Source organism: Myiozetetes cayanensis, unplaced genomic scaffold (genome assembly GCF_022539395.1).
Source record: "Myiozetetes cayanensis isolate MyiCay16 unplaced genomic scaffold, myiCay2020 scf213, whole genome shotgun sequence".
Classification (NCBI taxonomy): Eukaryota; Metazoa; Chordata; class Aves; order Passeriformes; family Tyrannidae; genus Myiozetetes; species Myiozetetes cayanensis.
The window spans coordinates 18991-41242 of record NW_026087427.1 but is presented as its reverse complement, the minus strand read 5'-3'; the positions used below and the strand labels follow the sequence as shown (position 1 = coordinate 41242).

General features: G+C 59.3%; 1 protein-coding gene across 1 annotated transcript in view; it reads right to left on the bottom strand.

Moving 5' to 3' along the window:
* Positions 1-16589, bottom strand: part of GRIPAP1 (GRIP1 associated protein 1) — a 31913-nt gene extending 15324 nt beyond the window's left edge. The window contains 11 exon segments of the mRNA XM_050318889.1: positions 1463-1562; positions 2773-2820; positions 4282-4313; positions 6421-6456; positions 7977-8024; positions 9867-9979; positions 12845-12866; positions 13111-13139; positions 13142-13180; positions 15142-15199; positions 16548-16589. Of these exon segments, the coding sequence (XP_050174846.1) occupies positions 1463-1562; positions 2773-2820; positions 4282-4313; positions 6421-6456; positions 7977-8024; positions 9867-9979; positions 12845-12866; positions 13111-13139; positions 13142-13180; positions 15142-15199; positions 16548-16589 (567 nt within the window).
* Between the last annotated feature and the right edge of the window lie 5663 nt (positions 16590-22252).

Genomic DNA, 22252 nt, shown 5'->3' with positions numbered 1-22252 from the left:
CTGAACCCCCCAAAACCATCAGTGAGTTCCTGCAGCCCCCTGGGCCTGAGACCCCCTAAATCTGTCAGGGGCTGGGACCCCTAAACCTTCCTGCAGCCCCCTGGGCCTGGGACCCCCAAAATCTTTCAGGGGGCTGGGACCCCCAAACCTTCCTGCAGCCCCCTGGGCCTGGGACCCCCCAAAATCTGTCAGGGGTTCAGGGGGCTGGAGACCCCCACCATCCAGGCCCCCTAAATCTGGAACCCCTGAGCCCCCCAACCCCCCAAAACCATCAGTGAGTTCCTGCAGCCCCCGGGCCTGAGACCCCCAAAATCTGTCAGGGGCTGGGACCCCCAAACCTTCCTGCAGCCCCCTGAGCCTGAGACCCCCAAAATCTGTCAGGGGCTGGGACCCCCAAACCTTCCTGCAGCCCCCTGAGCCTGAGACCCCCAAAATACATCAGGGGGCTGGGAACACCCCAAACACTCCTGAACCCCCTGGGCCTGGGACCCCCAAAATACATCAGGGGGCTCAAAACACCCCCAAACACTCCCGACCCGCTCCTCGCTCAGCTCCTGCAGCCCCCTGGGCCTGGGACCCCCAAAATACATCAGGGGGCTGGAAACCCCCAAACCTTCCTGAACCCCCCAAAACATTTCTGACCTGCTTCTCACTCAGCTCCTGCAGCCCCCCTGGGCCTGGGACCCCCAAAATACATCAGGGGCTCAAAACCCCCTAAATATTCCTGCAGCCCCCTGGGCCTGGGACCCCCAAACATTCCTGAACCCCCCCAAACACTCCTGACCCGCTCCTCGCTCAGCTCCTGCAGCCCCCTGAGCCTGGGACCCCCAAAATATTCCATCAGGGGGCTGGGAACACCCCCAAACACTCCTGAACCCCCTGGGCCTGGGACCCCCAAATACATCGTGGGGGCTGGGAACACCCCCAAACCTTCCTGAACCCCCTGGGCCTGGGACCCTCCCCAAAATACATCAGGGGGGGCTCAAAACAACCCCCAAAACACTCCTGACCCGCTCCTCACTCAGCTCCTGCAGCCCCCCCTGGGCCTGGGACCCCCAAAAACCTGTCATGGGGGGCTCAAAAACCCCCAAACCTTCCTCCAGCCCCCCAGGCCTGGGACCCTCCCAAAATCTGTCAGGGGGCTCAAAAACCCCCCAAACCTTCCTCCAGCCCCCCCCAGGCCTGGGACCCCTCCCAAAATCTGTCAGGGGGGGCTGAAACCCCCCCCAAAACCATCAGTGAGTTCCTGCAGCCCCCCCGGGCCTGAGACCCCCAAATACATCAGGGGCTGGGACCCCCAAAACCATCAGTGAGTTCCTGCAGCCCCCGGGCCTGAGACCCCCAAAATACATCAAGGGGGCTGGGACCCCAAACCTTCCTGCAGCCCCCTGGGCCTGGGACCCCCAAAATCTGTCAGGGGGCTGGGACCCCCAAATCCTGTGTGCCCCCCCCGCCCCCCCACCTGGGTGGCCTCGTCCAGGTCCTGCTGCAGCCGCCGGATCCGGGCCTGGAGCTCCCGGAATTCCGAATCCTGCCGGGCCCGGAGCTGCTCGGCCTCGCTCCTGGGGGGCACGGGGGGGCTCAGGGGGGGCTCAGGGACCCCAAAAACACAGCCTGGGACCCCAAAAACCCCCCAAAACCCCCTTGGGATCCTAAAAACACCCCAAAAACACAGCCTGGGACCCCAAAAACACACCAAAGCACACCCTGGGATCCTAAAAACACCCCAAAACACACCCTGGGACCCCCAAAACACACCCCAGGACCCCAAAAACACACCCTGGGACCCCAAAAACACCCCAAAACACACCCTGGGACCTCCAAAAACCCCCCAAAACCCCCTTGGGATCCTAAAAACATCCCAAAACACACCCTGGGATCCTAAAAACACAGCCTGGAACCCCCAAAACACACCCTGGGATCCTAAAAACACACCCTGGGACCTCCAAAACACAGCCTGGGATCCTAAAAACACAGCCTGGGACCTCCAAAACCCCCCAAAACACACCCTGGGACACCAAAAACACAGCCTGGGACTCCAAAAACACCCAAAAACACACCCTGGGACACCAAAAACACACCCTTGGACACCAAAAATACATCCTGGGACACCAAAAACAAACCCTGGGACACCAAAAACACAGCCTGCGACCCCAAAAACCCCAAAACTCACCCTGGGACTCCCAAAAACCCCCCAAAACTCACCCTGGGACCCCCAAGACATGCCCTGGGACCCCCAAAATCCCCCAAAACCCCCCTGGGACCCCCAAAAACACACCCTGGGACCCCAAAACACACCCTGGGACCACAAAACACACTCTGGGACCCCAAAACACACCCTGGGACCCAAAAAACACATCCTGGGACACCAAAAACCCCCCAAAACCCACCCTGGGACCTCCAAACCCCCCCCCGGGACCCCAAAAACTCCCATAACACATCCTGGGACCTCCCAAAACCCCCTAAAACGCCCCTGGGATCCTAAAAACACACCCTGGGACCCCCAAAACGCACCCTGGGACCCCCAAAAATACATCCTGGGACCCCAAAAACACCCCAAAACACACCCTGGGACTTCCAAAACACAGCCTGGGACCCCAAAAACCCCCCAATACCCCCCTGGGATCCTAAAAACACATCCTGGGACCCCCAAATCCCCCCAGGGACATCCAAAATCCCACCAAAATCTCCCTGGGACCCCCAAAACCCACCCTGGGACCCCCAAATCTCCTCAGGGACCCCAAAATCCCCCCCAAAACCCCCAAATCCCACCGGCTGTTCTGGAGCAGCGTCTCCTTCTCCGCCTGCAGCTGCAGAAAACTGGGAAAAAAACAGGGAAAAACGGGCAAAAATCAGGGAAAAGGTCCCAAAAATGACCCAAAATGCAACGAAAAAACCTAAAATGTAGCAAAGCAACCCCAAAATGACCCAAAATGACTCAAAACGGACCCAAAATGACCCCAAAACGCAACTAAATAGCCCTAAAATGGCCCCAAAATGACACCAAAATGCAACAAAATGACCCCAAACCACCTCAAAATGGTCCAAAAATCACCCCAAAAATGACCCAAAATGGCCCAAAACGACCCAAAAATGACCTCCCAATGACTGAAAATGGCCCAAAACGACCCAAAAATGATCCCCCAATGACTGAAAATGGCCAAAAATGACCCAAAAATGACCCCCCAATGACTGAAAATGGCCCCAAACGACCCCAAATTGGCCCCAAATGACCCCAAAAGAACCAAACCGGTCCCCAAACGATGTGAAATGGCCCCAAATGCCTCAAAATTACCCCAAAATGGCCAGAAAATTCCCCCAAAATGCACCTAAAACAGTCCCAAAAGGGTCCAAAACCACCCCAAAAATGGCCTGAAAAAACTGCTCACAAAGGAGTCAAAAAATTACCCCAAAATGGCAAAAAAGACCCCAAAATGCCTAAAAATGATCCCAAAATGGCCCAAAGTGACCCCAAAATTGATTGGCTTGAAATGCCCTCAAAAGAACCCAAAATGACCCCAAAATTGCCCCAAAATGCAAAACACAAAAGAACCCCAAATGGCCCCGAAATGCAAAAAAAAGAATCCAAAATGGCCCCAAAAATGCAACAAAATGTCCCTAAAATGACCCAAAAATGACCCCAAATTGCCCAAAATTGACCCCAAAATTGCCCAAAAATGACCCCAAAATGGTCAAAAAATTACCCCAAAAATGACTCCAAAAAAACCCCAAAATGGCTGAAAATGGCCCAAAACGGCCCCGAACGACCCCAAAATACCAAAAAATTATCCTAAAATGTCCCAAAAGTCCAAAGTAACCCCCAAAATGGGCACAAACAACCCCAAAATAACCCCGAAATGAACCAAACTGGCACCAAAATGGTCCAAAAACGGCTCAAATTGACCCCAAAATGACCAAAAACGGCTCGAAACGACCCCAAAAGACCCCAAGCTGCAATAAAATGACCCCAAACTGATTAAAATGACCCCAAAATGACCCCAAAATGGCCCCAAAATGCAATAAAATGACCCCAAAATGTTCCCAAAACACAATAAAATGACCCAAAATGGCCCAAAAACACAATAAAATGACCAAAAAATTACCTTAAATTGCAATAAATTGACCCCAAAATGCCCCCAAAACACAATAACCTCAAAATGGCCCCAAAACACAATAAAATGACCCCAAAATGGCCCCAAAACACAATAAAATGACCCCAAAATGGCCCCAAAACATCATAAAATGCCCCAAAATGGCCCAAAATGCCCCCAAAAGTCTCACCTGTCCCGTTGCTGCCTCAGCTCCTCCCTCAGCTGGGGGGGAAAAGAGGGGGAGGCAACTCAGAAACCCCAAATCCACCCCAGAGACCCCAAATCCACCCCAGGAGACCCCAAATCCACCCCAGAGACCCCAAATCCACCCCAGAGACCCCAAATCCACCCCAAGAGACCCCAAATCCACCCCAGAGACCCCAAATCCAGCCCAAATCCCCCCAAATCCACCTCAGGACCCCCCAAATCCAACCCAGAGACCCCAAATCCACCCCAAGAGACCCCAAATCCACCCCAGGAGACCCCAAATCCACCCCAAGAGACCCCAAATCCATCCCAGGAGACCCCAAATCCACTCCAGAGACCCCAAATCCACCCCCAGGGGACCCCAAATCCATCCCAGGGACCCCAAATCCACCTCAGGAGACCCCAAATACACCCCAAGAGACCCCAAATCCACCCCAAATCCCCCCAAATCCACCCCAGAGACCCCAAATCCACCCCAAATCCACCCCCAGAGACCCCAAATCCACCCCAGGAGACCCAAAATCCACCCCAGAGACCCCAAATCCACCCCAGAGACCCCAAATCCACCCCAGAGACCCCAAATCCAACCCAGAGACCCCAAATCCACCCCAGGAGACCCCAAATCCACCCCAAATCCACCCCAGGGGACCCCAAATCCATCCCAAATCCACCCCAAATCCAACCCAGAGACTCCAAATCCACCTCAGGAGACCCCAAATCCACCCCAAATCCACCCAAATCCACCCCAGAGACCCCAAATCCACCCCAGAGACCCCAAATCAACCCCAAATCCCCCCAAATCCAACCCAGAGGACCCCAAATCCACCTCAGAAACCCCAAATCCACCTCAGGAGACCCCAAATCCACCCCAAGAGACCCCAAATCCACCCCAAATCCACCCCAGAGACTCCAAATCCACCCCCAGAGACCCCAAATCCACCCCAGAGACCCCAAATCCACCCCAAATCCAACCCAGAGACCCCAAATCCACCTCAGGAGACCCCAAATCCACCCCAGAGACCCCAAATCCAAACCAGAGACCCCAAATCCACCCCAGAGACCCCAAATCCACCCCAAATCCCCCCAAATCCACCTCAGGACCCCCCAAATCCACCCCAAAAGACCCCAAATCCACCCCAAGAGACCCCAAATCCACCCCAAGACCCCCCAAATCCACCCCAGAGACCCCAAATCCACCCCAGGGGACCCCAAATCCACCCCCGAGACCCCAAATCCACCCCAGGAGACCCCAAATCCACCCCAGGGACCCCAAATCCACCCCAGAGACCCCAAATCCACCCCAGGAGACCCCAAATCCACCCCAGAGACCCCAAATCCACCCCCAGAGACCCCAAATCCACCCCAGGGACCCCAAATCCACCCCAGAGACCCCAAATCCACCCCAGAGACCCCAAATCCATCCCAGAGACCCCAAATCCACCCCAGAGACCCCAAATCCACCCCAAATCCACCCCAGGAGACCCCAAATCCACCCCAGAGACCCCAAATCCACCCCAAATCCCCCCAAATCCACCCCAGAGACCCCAAATCCACCCCAAAGACCCCAAATCCACCCCAGAGACCCCAAATCCACCCCAGGGGACCCCAAATCCACCCAAAATCCAACCCAGAGACCCCAAATCAACCCCAAATCCCCCCAAATCCACCCCAGGGGACCCCAAATCCACCCCAGGGACCCCAAATCCACCCCAGGAGACCCCAAATCCACCCCAGAGACCCCAAATCCACCCCAAATCCACCCCAGAGACCCCAAATCCACCCCAAGAGACCCCAAATCCACCCCAGAGACCCCAAATCCACCCCAAGAGACCCCAAATCCACCCCAAGAGACCCCAAATCCACCCCAAGAGACCCCAAATCCACCCCAGAGACCCCAAATCCATCCCAAGAGACCCCAAATCCATCCCAGGAGACCCCAAATCCACCTCAAGAGACCCCAAATCCACCCCAGGTCCCCCCAGATTGCCCCCAAATCCCCCTGGGACCCCAAATATCCCCCCCAGGACCCCCCAAATCCCCTCCCAGACCCCAAACCCTCCCCCAGATCCCTCTCAGGAGACCCCACCCCCCAAGACCCCCAAATCCCCCTCCCCCTCCTTACCTTGGCCACCTCTGCCTGCAGCTGGGCCACCTCTGCCTGTGGGAGACCCCCAGAGACCCCCAAAAACACCCCAAAAACACCTGAGACCCCCAAAATCACCCAAAACCACCTGAGACCCCCAAACACCCCCAGAGACCCCCAAAACACCCCCAAATACCCCCAGAGACCCCAAAAGCCACCCCAAAACCACCTGAGACCCCCAAAACATTCCCAGAGAGCCCCCACATCCCCACCCAAACCCCTCAAACTCCCCAAACCCCCTCAGAGACCCCTCAAACCTCCCCAGAGACCCCCAAAACCCCGAGTGCCCCCCAGACCCCCAAATCCTCCCCAAACCCCCCAAATCCCTCCAAAGTCCCCAGAGACCCCCCAAATCCCCCAGAGACCCCCCAAATCCCTCCAAAGACGCCCAAATCCCCCAAATCCCCTCCAAATCCCCCAAATCCTCCAAAGTCCCCAGAGACCCCGAAATCCCCAGAGACCCCCAAATCCCTCCAAAGACCCCCAAATCCCCCAGAGACCCCACCAAATCCCCCCAAATCTCCCCCAAATCCCTCCAAAGTCCCCAGAGACCCCCAAATCCCTCAAAGACCCCCAAATCACCTCCAAATCCCCCAAATCCCCCAAATCCCCCAAACACCCCAAGCCTCCCCAAATGCCCTCCAAATCTCCCCAAAGACCCCCTAAATCCCCCAAACACCCCAAGCCTCCCCAAATCCCCCAAAGCCCTCCCAAATCTCCCCAAATTTCTCCAAATCCCCAAACCCCCAGAGACCCCCAAGTCCCCCTACCTGGGCAGGGGTGCCAGTGGTTCCAGGGCGTCGCCCCTCCCTCCTGCAGCTCCTGGGGGCTCTGGAGGCTGCAGAGGGGGTCAGACCCAGAGACCCCCAAGTCCTCCCCAAATCCCTCAGGGACCCCCAAAACACCCCCACCCCCAGGGAGCCCCAAATGTCCACAGGGATCCCCCTCCTCCCAAAAAACTCTTTGGGACCACCCAAAAACACCCCAGACCCCCAACCCCCCCAGACCCTCCTGGGCCCCTCCCCCTCCCCCAAGATCTCTGGGACCCCAAAATCCCCCTGGAGCCCCCAAACCCCTCCCAGACCCCCAGGACCCCTCAAACCCCCCAAAAACCTCCCCAAACCCCTCAGAGCCCCCAAAACCTCCCCAACCCCCCAGACCCCCAAAGACCCACAAACCCCCAAGGACCCCCAGATCCTCCCCAACCCCCCAGGATCCCCCAGACCCTTAAATCCTCCCCAACCGCCCCCAAGGACCCCTGAGACTCCCAAGACCTCCCCAAGCCCCCAGGGACCCCCAAAACGCCCTGGGTCCCCCAAAACCCTCCCAGACCCCCAACCCCCAAGGACCCCCAAATCCTCCCCAAGCCCCCAGGGACCCCCAAAACCTCCCCAAGCCCCCAGACCCCCCCAATACCCCCCAGGTGCCCCCTCACCGTCAGGGGCCCCCATCCCCTCTGGCCCCGTCCTGGGGGCTCTGCCGACTTTGGGGGTCCTGGAGGGCCTGGGGTCCCTGGGGGTCTCTGGGGCCCCCTCCTGCAGCCGCCGGTTCTCCTCCTCCAGCCCCTCGATCTGGGCACACAGCTGGGACCCCCCCCCAAAAACAGCCATGAGACCCCAAAAATGGCCCTGGGACCCCCAAAAATGGCTCTGGGACCCCCAAAATACCCCCTGGGACCCCAAAATACCCCCTGGGACCCCCAAAAATGGCTCTGGGACCCCCAAAAACGGCTCTGGGAACCCTAAAAATGGCCATGGGACCCCAAAACCAGCTCTGGGACCCCCAAAACACCCCTGGAACCCCAAAATGACCCCAGGAGACCCCCAAGGTGGCCCAGGGGACACTTTGGGGACCCTTTGGGGACCCTTTGGGGACCCTTTGGGGACCCTTTGGGGTCTCTGGGGGTCCCACCTTGGCCAGCTCCCTCAACAAGGGACATTTGGGGACACTTTGGGGTCACTTGGGGACATTTGGGGTCAGTTTTGTGGTCATTTGGGGACATTTGGGGTCAGTTTTAGGGTCCCACCTTTGCCAGCTCCCTCAGCAGGGTGCTGTGGGGACATTTAGGGATATTTGGGGTCATTTGGGGACATTTTGGGGTCCCACCTTGGCCAGTTCTCTCAGCAGGGTGCTGTGGGGACATTTGGGGTCAGTTTTGGGGACATTTGGGGACATTTGGGGTCCCACCTTGCCAGCTCCCTCAGCAGGGTGCTGTGGGGACATTTGGGGACATTTGGGGTCAGTTTTGGGGTCATTTGGGGTCAGTTTTGGGGTCTCTGGGGTCCCACCTTTGCCAGCTCCCTCAGCAGGGTGCTGTGGGGACATTTGGGGTCAGTTTTGGGGACATTTGGGGACATTTTGGGGTCCCACCTTTGCCAGCTCTCTCAGCAGGGTGCTGTGGGGACATTTGGGGATATTTGGGGTCAGTTTTGGGGTCTCTGGGGTCCCACCTTTGCCAGCTCTCTCAGCAGGGTGCTGTGGGGACATTTGGGGACATTTGGGGTCAGTTTTGGGGACATTTGGAGTCAGTTTTGGGGTCCCACCTTGGCCAGTTCCCTCAACAAGGGACATTTGGGGACCCTTTGGGGACATTTGGGGACATTTGGGGTCAGTTTTGGGGTCTCTGGGGGTCCCACCTTTGGCCAGCTCCCTCAGCAGGGTGCTGTGGGGACATTTGGGGTCAGTTTTGGGGTCATTTGGGGTCAGTTTTGGGGTCCCACCTTGCCAGCTCTCTCAGCAGGGTGCTGTGGGGACATTTGGGGTCAGTTTTGGGGTCATTTGGGGACATTTGGGGTCTCTGGGGGTCCCACCTTTGCCAGCTCCCTCAGCAGGGTGCTGTGGGGACATTTGGGGACAGTTTTGGGGACATTTGGGGATATTTGGGGTTAGTCATTTCTGGGGTCCCACCTTGGCCAGCTCCCTCAGCAGGGTGCTGTGGGGACATTTGGGGTCATTTGGGGTCATTTGGGGACATTTGGGGTCATTTGGGGTCATTTGGGAACATTTGGGGTCATTTAGGGTCATTTTGGGGTCCCACCTTGGCCAGCTCCCTCAGCAGGGTGCTGTGGGGACATTTGGGGTCATTTGGGGACATTTGGGGTCCCACCTTTGGCCAGTTCCCTCAGCAGGGTGCTGTGGGGACATTTGGGGACATTTGGAGGTCAGTTTTGGGGTCATTTGGGACATTTGGGGTCAGCTTTGGGGACATTTGGGGTCAGATTTGGGGTCATTTGGGGTTATTTAGGGTCAGTTTTGGGTCCCACCTTTGCCAGCTCCCTCAGCAGGGTGCTGTGGGGATACTTGGGGTCAGTTTTGGGGACATTTGGGGTCTCTGGGGTCCCACCTTTGCCAGCTCCCTCAGCAGGGTGCTCTGGGGACATTTGGGGATATTTGGGGTCAGTTTTGGGGACATTTGGGGTCTCCACCTTGGCCAGTTCCCTCAGCAGGGTGCTGTTCTGGAGCCGAAAATCGTCCTCCTGGCTCTGCAGCTTCCCCTGCAGCATCCGCGTCTCCCCCAGCAGCGCCTCCACCTCCTGGGGACCCCAAACACACCCTGAGACCCCCCAAAAACACACCCAGAGAGCCCAAAAATACAGAGACCACCCAAAATAACCCCAAAACAACCCCAAAATACCCCTGAGCCCACCCAGAGATCCCCCAAACAACCCCAACCCCCCCCTGCAGCATCCGCGTCTCCCCCAGCAGCGCCTCCACCTCCTGGGACCCCAAAATACACCCAAAAATACACCCAAACCCCCCAAAAACACACCCAGAGACCCCAAAAACATCCTGAACCCCCAAAATAACCCCAAAACCCCCCCAAAATACCCCCAAAATAACCCCTAAATAGCCCCCAAACCCCTAAACAACCCCAAAACACCCCCAACCCCCTGCAGCATCTGCGTCTCCCCCAGCAGCGCCTCCACCTCCTGGGGACCCCAAAAATGGGCTGAGACCCCCCAAAAACACACCCAGAGACCCCAAAAACACACCCAGAAATCCCAAAAACATCCTGAACCCCCAAAATAACCCCAAAACAACCCCAAAATAACCCCAAACCCCCTGCAGCATCCGCGTCTCCCCAGCAGCGCCTCCACCTCCTGGGGACCCCAAAAACGGGCTGAGACCCCCCAAAAACACACCCACAGACCCCAAAAACATCCTGAACCCACCCAAAATACCCCTGAGCCCGCCCAGAGATCCCCCAAAACAACCCCAACCCCCTGCAGCATCCGCGTCTCCCCCAGCAGCGCCTCCACCTCCTGGGACCCCAAAATACACCCTGAGACCCCCAAAAACACACCCAGAGACCCCAAAAACATCCTGAACCCCCAAAATAACCCCAAAACCCCCCCAAAATACCCCCAAAATAACCCCAAAATACCCCAAACCCCAAATAACCCCAAAACACCCCAACCCCCACTGCAGCATCCGTCTCCCCCAGCAGCGCCTCCACCTCCTGGGACCCCAAAAACGGGCTGAGACCCCCAAAAACACACCCAGAGACCCCAAAAACACACCCAGAGACCCCAAAAACATCCTGAACCCCAAAAATACCCCCAAAACCCCCAAAATAACACCAATCCCCCTGCAGCATCCGCGTCTCCCCCAGCAGCGCCTCCACCTCCTGGGGACCCCAAACACACCCTGAGACCCCCAAAAACACCCAGAGACCCCAAAAACACGCCCAGAGACCCCAAAAGCATCCTGAACCCACCCAAAATACCCTGAGCCCACCCAGAGATCCCCCAAAACACCCCCAACCCCGCAGCATCCACGTCTCCCCCAGCAGCGCCTCCACCTCCTGGGACCCCAAAAACACACTGAGACCCCCAAAAACACACCTACAGACCCCAAAGCATCCTGAACCCACCAAAATACCCTGAGCCGCCCAGAGATCCCCCAAAACACCCCCAAATCCCCCTGCAGCATCCGCGTCTCCCCAGCAGCGCCTCCACCTCCTGGGACCCCAAAAACGGGCTGAGACCCCAAAAACACACCCAGAGACCCCAAAAACACACCCACAGACCCCAAAAACATCCTGAACCCCCAAAATAACCCCAAAACCCCCAAAATACCCCCAAAATAACCCCAAATAGCCCCCAAACCCCTAAAATAACCCCAAAACACCCCAACCCCCTGCAGCATCCGCGTCTCCCCAGCAGCGCCTCCACCTCCTGGGACCCCAAAAACGGGCTGAGACCCCCCAAAAATACACCCAGAAATCCCAAAAACATCCTGAACCCCCAAAATAACCCCAAAACAACCCCAAAATAACACCAAACCCCCTGCAGCATCCACGTCTCCCCCAGCAGCGCCTCCACCTCCTGGGGACCCCAAAAATACACCCAAAACCCCCAAAAATACACCCAGAGACCCCCAAAAATACCCCTGAACCCACCCAGGGACCCCAAAAACACAAAGACCCCCCCCCAGTGCTCACAAGGACCCCCCAAATCCCTCCCAGGACCCCAAAATCCCTCCCAGGACCCCAAAATCCCCAGGACCCCAAAATCCCCCAGGACTCCAAAAATTCCCCAGCATCCCCAGAGACCCCAAACCCCCAAGACCCCAAAATCCCCCAGTACCCTAGAGACCCCCAAAATCCTTTCCAGCACCAACAGAGACCCCCAAAATCCCCCAGCACCCCCAAAATCCCCCCTAGCACCAAGAGACCCCCAAAATCCCCCAGGACTCCCAAAATCCCTCCCAGGACCCCCAAAATCCCCCAGCACCCCAAATTCCCCCAGCACCCCCAAAATCCCTCCCAGGACCCCAAAATCCCCCAGGACCCCAAAATCCCCCAGCACCCCAAAATCCCCCAGCACCAACAGAGACCCCCAAAATCCCCAGCACCCCCAAAATCCCCCAGCACCCAAAATCCCCCAGGACCCCCAAAATCCCCCAGCACCAACAGAGACCCCCAAAATCCTCCAGCACCCCAAACCGCAGACCCCAGAATCCCAAATCTCCCCCAGGACCCCAAACCCCCCAGAGACTCCCAAAATCCCTCTCCCAGGACCCCCAAAATTCCCCCAGCACCCCCCCAGAGACCCCCAAAATCCCTCCCAGCACCCCCAGGACCCCAAATCCTCCCAGCACCCCAAAATTCAGCATACCCAGACCCCAAAATCCTCCCAGCACCCCCAAAATCCCCCAGCACCACAGAGACTCCCAAAACCTCCAGACTCCCCCAGGACTCCCAAATCCCCGGACTAAAAATCCCCCAGTACCCCAAAATCCCCCATAGCACCCCTAAGACCCCAAATCCCCTCCAGCACCAACAGAGACCCCAAATCCCCCAGGACCCCAAAATCCCCCCAGGACCTCAAAAGCCCCCAGGGACTAACAGAGACCCTAAAATCCCCCAGGACCCCCAAATCCCCCCAGGACCCACCTGGGCCCTTCTTGCTCTTACTGAGGGCCTGGAAAAGAGGGGGAGAAAGGGAGTCACTGGGGGTCTCGAGGGTCCAGAGTGGAGGGGTCTTAGAGGTCCCAAGGGTGGGAGGGTCCCAAGGGTGGTCTCAAGTGGGGGTCTCAGGGTCCCAAGTGGGGTCTCAGGGGTCCCAAGTGAGGGGTCTCAGGCGGGGTCCCAGGGTGAGGAGGAGTCTGGGGCTCAAGGAGTGGGGAGGGTCCCAAGGGTGGGGGTCCCAATTGGGAGGGTCTCACCTTGTTGGCCTTGGCCAGGTCCTTGTCAGGCTCTGCACCCGCTGGCGCAGCCCTGACAGCTCTGGGGGACAGAGACCCCTGAGCCCCCAGAGACCCCAGGACCCCTGAGCCCCCAGGATCCCCTGAGCCCCCAGGATCCTGAACCCCAGGGACCCCTAGCCCCCAGACCCCTGAGCCCCCAGAGACCCTTGAACCCTCCGACCCCTGAGCCCACCCCAGAGACCCCTGAACCCACCCAGGACCCTAGACCCACCCAGAGACCCTAGCCTCTAGAGACCCTAGGCCCCAGGGACCCTAGAACCCATCCAGGACCCCTGAACCCACCCAGGGACCCTTGAACCCACCCAGGATCCCTGAACCCACCCAGAGACCCTGAACCCACCCAGATCCCCTGAGCCCCCAGGACCCTGAACCCATCCAGGACCCCTGACCCACCCAGAGACTCCTTGAACCCACAGGGACCCCTGAACCCACCCAGAGACCCCTGAACCCACCCAGGACCCCTGAACCCACCCAGACCCCTGACCCACCAGGACCCTGAACCCACCCAGAGACCCCTGAACCACCCAGAGACCCTGAACCCACCCAGGACCCCTGACCACCGAGACCCCTGAACCCACCCAGGGACCCCTGAACCCACCCAGGGACCCCTGAACCCACCCAGGGACCCCTGAGACCCACCCAGGACCCCTGAACCCACCCAGAGACCCCTGAACCCACCCAGGGACCCCTTGAACCCACCCAGAGACCCCTGAACCCACCCAGAGACCCTGAACCCCCAAGGGACCCCTGAACCCACCCAGAGACCCTGAACCCACCCAGGGACCCTGAACCCACCCAGGACCCCTGAACCCACCCAGGACCCCTGAACCCACCCAGAGACCCCTGAACCCACCCAGGGACCCCTTGAACCCACCCAGAGACCCCTGAACCCACCCAGAGACCCCTGAACCCCCAAGGGACCCCTTGAACCCACCCAGGACCCCTGAACCCACCCAGATCCCCTGAACCCACCCAGGGACCCCTGAACCCCCCAGAGATCCCTGAACCCACCCAGGACCCTCTGAACCCACCCAGGACCCCTGAACCCACCCAGGACCCCTGAACCCACCCAGGACCCCAGGATCCTGAACCCACCCAGGACCCCTAGAACCCACCCAGGACCCCTGAACCCACCCAGATCCCTGAACCCACCCAGATCCCCTGAGCCCACCCAGATCCCCCTGAGCCCACCCAGATCCCCTGAACCCACCCAGGACCCCTGAACCCCCCAGGGACCCCTGAACCTCCCCAGAGACCCCTTGAACCCCCAGGATCCCTAGGCCCCCCAGCACCCCTGAGCCCACCCAGGACCCCTGAACCCACCCAGATCCCCTGAACCCACCCAGGACCCCCAGACCCCTGAACTCCCCAGAACCCACCCAGGGACCCCTCAGGACCCCCGGCTGACACAGCCCCAACAGCTCTGGGGTGGACAGAGACCCCTGAGCCCCCCAGGACACTCCAGATCCCCAGGATCCCCAGGATCCCCTGAACCCCCGGACCCCTACCCACCCAGGGACCCCAGGGATCCCTGAGCCCCCCAAAACCCCTACAAGGCCCCCCAATCAGGACCCCTTTGAGCCCCCAGACCACCTAAGACCCCAGGCCCCTCCACAAGCCCCCAGCCCCCAAGAGCCCCCCGGACCCCCAAGCCCTCCCCAAAAGCCCCTCTGAGCCCCCCAGGGACCCCCTAAGCTCCTTGAGGACCCCCAGGAAACCCCAAAACCTCCCAAATCCCCCTGAGACCCCTCCCAGGACCCCCAGGGACCCTCAGGGACCACCCAAGACCCCCAGGACCCCCAAAAGCCCCCAGACCCCCCCGAGCCCCCAGGGACCCTGGAGCTCCTGCAGGACCCTCAGGACCCCCAAAACCTCCCAAATCCCCCTGAGACCCCTCCCAGGACCCCTAGGGACCCTCAGGGACCACCCAAAACCCCTAAAGCCTCCCAGACCCCCAACCCCTGAGCCCGAGCCCCCACCGGCCCCGCTTCTTGCGCAGCTCGTCCGACAGTCGATAGTTCTCCGTTCTCAGCTCCAGCAGCTGCGCCTGGGGGGGATTTGGGGGGGCTTGGAGACCACCAGGACCACCCTGAGATCCCCTGAGACCTCCCAGGAACCCCCAGAACACCTCCAGGACTCTCCAAGTCCCCCCAAATGATGATTCTCCGTTCTCAGCTCCAGCAGCTGCGCCTGAGGATTTGGGGGCTTGAGACCACCAGGAGCCCCCCAGGATCCCCCAGGACCACCCTGAGACCCCCCAGGACCACCCTGAGACCCCCAGGAACCCTCAAAATACCCCAGGAGCCCTCCAACCTCCCCCCCAAAATGATACTTCTCCCTTCTCAGCTCCAGCAGCTGCACCTGGGGGGGTTTAGGGGGGCTTGGAGACCACCAGGAACCCCCTGAGACCCCCCCTGAGACCCCCCAGGACCATCCTGAGACCCCAGGACCCCCAAATCTCCCCCCAAAATGATGACTCTTGTTCTCAGCTCCAGCCTGGGGAAAGGGGGATTTTGGGGCTTGGAGACCACCAGGACCCCCAGGACCCCCCTGAGACCCCCAGGACCACCCTGAGACCCCAGGAACCCCCAAAATACCCCAGGAGCCCCCCAACCTCCCCCCCAAAATGATGATTCTCCGTTCTCAGCTCCAGCAGCTGCGCCTGAATGGGGAGCTTAGGGGCTTGGAGACCACCAGGACCACCCTGAGACCCCCCAGGACCACCCTGAGACCCCCCAGGACCCTCCAGGACCACCCTGAGACCTCCCAAGACCACTCTGAGATCCCCAGGAACCCCTGAGACCCCCAGAACACCCCAACCCCCCAAAATGACAGCTCTCTGTTCTCAGCTCCAGCAGCTGCGCTGAACTGGGGATTGGGGGCTTGGAGACCACCAGGAGCCCCCTGAGACCCCCAGGACCCCCTGAGCCCCCAGGACCCCCTGAGACCCCCAGGACCCCCAATCCCCCCAAAATGATGATTCTCTGTTCTCAGCTCCAGCAGCTGTGCCTGGGGCTTAGCTTGAGACCACCAGGACCCCTGAGACCCCCAGACCATCAGGACCCCCTGAGACCCCCAGGACCACCCTGAGACCCCAGGACCCTCCAGACCCCCAAGCTCCCCCCAAAATGACAGCTCTCCGTTCTCAGCTCCAGCAGCTGCGCCTGAACGGGGGATTTGAGGCATGGAGGACTTTGGGGTCTCCCTAAACCCCCAGCCCCTCAGGTCCCCTCCCAAGACCCCCGTGACCCTCCCCAGGTACCCCAATGCCCCCTAAACAACGCTAACCCCGCTCCCGGGACACCCTCTGACCCTCCCCAGACCCCCTAAACTCCTCCACCTGCCCCAAACACCCCTAACCCCCTTAAAGCCCCCTAATTTCCCTATTTCCCCACCTGCATCCTCTGGAACTCCTCCGCCGACAGAGCCTGCGCCATCTTGGCGCGCGGGACCCCGCCCCCCCGGAGGGCGGGACCGGAAGTGGCCGCTCCGCCCACCCCGGCGGGGTCATAGAGACGAAACCGCCCCCCCAATCCCCAATAAGGGAGGCGGGGGGGAACCATAGAGATGAGTCCTCCCGGCCGGCCAGAGCGGGCATTTCCGGATCATAGAGTTGAGTCCTCCCAGGGCGCTCGAAGGGGGGGTCGCGTCCTGTGGCCCCCCCCTCAGTGTTTGGGGGCCTGGGGTCTTTGGGGTGGGTGGAGTCTCTCCCTCAGGGGCCACAGGAACTCCCCCTGCCCTCCCCAGCGGGCGGCTCCAGGTCCCATAAGGGGCTTTAGGACCCCCCGGTTGTTTGGGTAGGGTAGAGGGCGCCTCTGGCCGGGGAGGTCCTTTAGGGACCCTCACGGGGACCCCCCAAGCTCTGCAGCCCCCCCAGATCCTCCAGGGACCCCCCAGGTGTGAAGGACCCTCAGGGACACCCCCTCCCCCCCCCAGTTCTGGAGCCCCCCGGGTGTCACAGGGACCCCCACACCTGTCACCCTTCACTGGGACACACCTGGGACACACCTGGGGCACACCTGGGCACAACTGGGCAAACCTGGCATACCCTTGGGCACAGCTGGGACACACCTGGGCACACCTGGGACACACCTGGGCAAACCTGGGATACCCTTGGGCACACCTGGGCACAGCTGGGCACACCTGGGATACCCTTGGGCACAACTGGGCACACCTGGGATACACCTGGGACACACCTGGGCACACCTGGGACACACCTGGGCACACCTGGCATACCCTTGGGCACAGCTGGGCACAGCTGGGCACAGCTGGGCACACCTGGGATACCTTTAGGAACAGCTGGGCACAACTGGGCACACCTGGGATACACCTGGGAAACACCTGGGCACACCTGGGACACACCTGGGCACACCTGGGACACACCTGGGCACATGTGGGACACACCTGGGCCCAACTGGGCACACCTGGGATACACCTGGGACACACCTGGAATACAGCTGGGACACACCTGGGACACACTTGGGACACACCTGGGACACACCTGGGACACACTTGGGACACACCTGGGCACACCTGGGATACACCTGGGCACAGCTGGGCACACCTGGGATACACCTGGGCACACCTGGGATGCACCTGGACACAGCTGGGCACACCTGGGACACACCTGGGACACACCTGGAATACAGCTGGGACACACCTGGGCACACCTGGGCACACCTGGGACACAGCTGGGCACACCTGGACAAACCTGGGAGACATCTGGACACACCTGGGCACACCTGGGCACACCTGGGAATACCTGGGACACACCTGGGCACACCTGGACACACCTGGGCACACCTGGGCACACCTGGGCACAGCTGGGCACAGCTGGGATACAGCTGGGCACACCTGGGCACACCTGGACAAACCTGGGAGACATCTGGACACACCTGGGCACAGCTGGGCACACCTGGGAATACCTGGGAGACATCTGGGCACACCTGGGCACACCTGGGCACACCTGGGCACACCTGGAACACACCTGGGCACACCTGGGCACACACACCATCTCATGTCCAGCACGCCCAGGACTTTCCTCCTGGGTAATTTCCAGCCACTCTGCCCCAAAACTGAAGCGTTCCCCCTCATCCTCCTCACAGGCACCATTCCCTCCCTCATCCCCCTCACAGGTTCCATGTCCCTCCTCAGCCACCCCTCAAACCCCACAGGCACCATTTTCACCCTCATCTCACCCTCACGGGCTCCATTTCCCCCCTCAGCCGCCCCTCAAACCCCACAGGCACCATTTTCACCCTCATCTCACCCTCACGGGCTCCATTTCTCCCCCTCAGCCGCCCCCTCAAACCCCCCAGGCACCATTTCCTCCCTCATTCCCCTCACGGGCTCCATTTCCCCCCTCAGCCGCCCCTCAAACCCCACAGGTACCATTTTCACCCTCATCTCACCCTCATGGGCTCCATTTCCCTTCATGGCCGCCATTCCCTCCCTCATCCCCCTCACAGGCTCCATTTCCCCCCTCAGCTGCCCCTCGAACCCCACAGGGGCCATTTCTTCCCTCATCGCCCTCAAGGGCACCTTTTCTTTCTTCATCCCCCTCACGGGCTCCATTTCTTTCTTCATCCCCCTTAAGGGCACCTTTTCCTTCTTAGTCCCCCTCTCAGTCACCATTTTTCCCCCTCCGCTGCCCCTCAAACCCCACAGGTGCCGTTTGCCTTCTTGTAACTCCTCATGGCCACCATTTCCTCCCTCATCCCCCTCAAGGGCACCTTTTCTTTCTTCATCGCCCTCACGGGCACCAAGTTCCCCCTCAGCCACCCCTCAAGCCCCCCAGGCACCATTTCCTCCCTCATCCCCCTCACGGCCTCCATTTCCCCCCTCAGCTGCCCCTCAAACCCCACAGGTACCATTTGCCTCCTTATAACTCCTCGTGGCCACCATTTCCTCCCTCATCCCCCTTAAGGGCACCTTTTCCTTCTTAGTCCCCCTCTCAGTCACCATTTTTCCCCCTCAGCTGCCCCTCAAACCCCACAGGTGCCATTTGCCTTCTTGTAACTCCTCATGGCCACCATTTCCTCCCTCATCCCCCTCAAGGGCACCTTTTCTTTCTTCATCGCCCTCACGGGCACCAAGTTCCCCCTCAGCCACCCCTCAAGCCCCCCAGGCACCATTTCACCATCATCCCCCTCACAGACTCCATTTCCTTCAGTCCATTTTCTCCCCTCAGCTGCCCCTCAAGCCCCACAGCCACCATTTCCACCCTCATCCCCCTCACAGACTCCATTTCCTTCAGTCCATTTTCCCCCCTCAGCTGCCCCCTCAAACCCCACAGCCACCATTTCCTCCCTCATCCCCCTCAAGGGCACCTTTTCTTTCTTCACGCCCTCACGGGCACCAAGTTCCCCCTCACCTGCCCCTGAAGCCCCACAGCCACCATTTCCACCCTCATCCCCCTCACGGCCTCCATTTCCCCCTTCGCTGCCCCTTGAGCCCCACAGGCACCATTTCACCATCCCCCCTCACGGGCTCCATTTCCTTCAGCCCATTTTCCCCCTTCAGCTGCCCCTCAAACCCCACAGGCACCATTTTCCCCCTCATGGGCACCATTTCCGTTCACAGCCACCATTTCCTCCCTCCTCCCCCTCAAAGGCACCTTTTCTCTCTTCATCACCCTCACAGGCACCAAGTTCCCCCTCACCTGCCCCTTAAACCCCACAGCCACCATTTCACCATCATCCCCCCCACGGGCTCCATTTCCCCCCTCAGCCACCCCTCAAACCCCCTTAAACAAGTGCCATTTGCCTCCTTATAACTCCTCATGGCCACCATTTCCTCCCTCAACCTCCCTACAGGGGCCATTTCCTCCCTCATCCCCCTCAAGGGCACCTTTTCTTTCTTTATCACCCTTAAGAGCACCATTTCTCCCCCTCAGCCATCCCTCAAACTCTGCAGGCAACATTTCTTTCCTCATCCCCCTCATAGACTCCATTTCCTTCTTCATCTTCCTCCTCCCTTTTCCCCCTCAGCTGCCCCTCAAGCCCCACAGGCACCATCTCCTCCCTCATCCCCCTCACAGGCTCCATTTCCCCCTTCACTGCCCCTCGCAGGCTTCATTTCCTTCTTCATCCCCTTTTCCCCCTCAGCCGCCCCTCAAGCCCCACAGGCACCATTTTACCACCATTCCCCTCACAGGCTCCATTTCCCCCTTTACTGCCCCTCAGACTCCATTTCCTTCTTCATCCCATTTCCCCCTCAGCTGCCCCCTCAAACCCCACAGGCACCATTTTACCACCATTCCCCTCACAGGCTCCATTTCCCCCTTTGCTGCCCCTCAGACTCCATTTCCTTCTTCATCCCATTTCCTCAGTTGCCCCTTGAGCCCCACAGGCACCATTTTACCACCATTCCCCTCACAGGCTCCATTTCCCCCTTTGCTGCCCCTCAGACTCCATTTCCTTCTTCATCCCATTTCCCCCTCAGTTGCCCCTCGAGCCCCACAGGCACCATTTCACCATCACCCCCTCACGGCCTCCATTTCCTTCTTCATCCCATTCTCCCCCCTCAGTTGCCCCTCAAGTCCCACAGGCACCATCTCCTCCCTCATCCCCCTCACAGGCTCCATTTCCCCCTTCACTGCCCCTCGCAGGCTTCATTTCCTTCTTCATCCCCTTTTCCCCCTCAGCCGCCCCTCAAGCCCCACAGGCACCATTTTACCACCATTCCCCTCACAGGCTCCATTTCCCCCTTTACTGCCCCTCAGACTCCATTTCCTTCTTCATCCCATTTCCCCCTCAGCTGCCCCCTCAAACCCCACAGGCACCATTTCCTCTCCTCATTTCCCCCTTCACTGGGCTCCATTTCCTTCTTCATCCCATTTCCCCCTCAGTTGCCCCTTGAGCCCCACAGGCACCATTTTACCACCATTCCCCTCACAGGCTCCATTTCCCCCTTTGCTGCCCCTCAGACTCCATTTCCTTCTTCATCCCATTTCCCCCTCAGTTGCCCCTCGAGCCCCACAGGCACCATTTCACCATCACCCCCTCACGGCCTCCATTTCCTTCTTCATCCCATTCTCCCCCCTCAGTTGCCCCTCAAGCCCCACAGGCACCATCTCCTCCCTCATCACCCTCACAGGCTCCATTTCCTTCTTCAATCCCATTCTCCCCCCTCAGCTGCCCCTCAAGCCCCCCAGGCCCCATTTTCCCCCCTCCACTCTTCCCAAGGTCTCCATTTAACCCTTTGCCAGCTCCCAAACCACTTGGACACCGCTGGAATGACTCCGAACCGTGAGTTCAAAACCACAAAAACCAGCAGAGAAATGAGTTTTTAGTTGTTTTTTTTTTTTCAGTACTAGAATAACACAGTTTTTAAAACATCTGTAAAAGCTGGAGAGGGGCAGTTCCTCTCCTGAGGTGTTTCGGTGGTCTCAGCAGCAGTTTTGGGAGGGTTTGGTGGTCTCAGCACCTGTTTTGGGGAGCCTTGGGGGGTCCCAGCGCCTTTTTGGGGGGATTTGGGGAGGGTCCCAGCTCCTGTTTTAGGGGGGGGTCTTGGCGGGATGGTCTCAGCCCCCATTTTCAGGGTCTTGGGAGGATCTCAGCACTCATTTTGGGGGGTTGGAGGGGTCTCAGCCCCATTGTTGGGGGGATCTGGAGCAGTCTCAGAACCCATTTTGTGGGTTCTGGAGGGATCTCCAGTTTTGGGGGGTCTGGAGGGGTCTCAGTCCCATTTTTGGGGGGGTCTGGAGAAGTCTCAGCCCCATTTTTGGGGGGTCTGGAGGGGTCTCAGTCCCATTTTGTGGGTTCTGGAGAGATCTCAGTTTTTGGGGGGTCTGGAGGGGTCTCAGCACCCATTTTTGGGGGGGTCTGGAGGAGTCTCAGCCCCCGTTTTGGGGGCTCTGGAGAGGTCTCAGCCTCATTTTGGGGGGTCTGGAGGGGTCTCAGCACCCATTTTTGGAGAGTCTGGAGGGGTCTCAACCCCATTTGTGAGGGGTCTGGAGCAGTCTCAGAACCCATTTTGTGGGTTCTGGAGGGATCTCAGTTTTTGGGGTTCTGGAGGGATCTCAGCCCCATTTTGGGGGGCCTGGAGGAATCTCAGCACCTGTTTTGGGGTGTTTGGAGGGGTCTCAGCCCCATTTTTG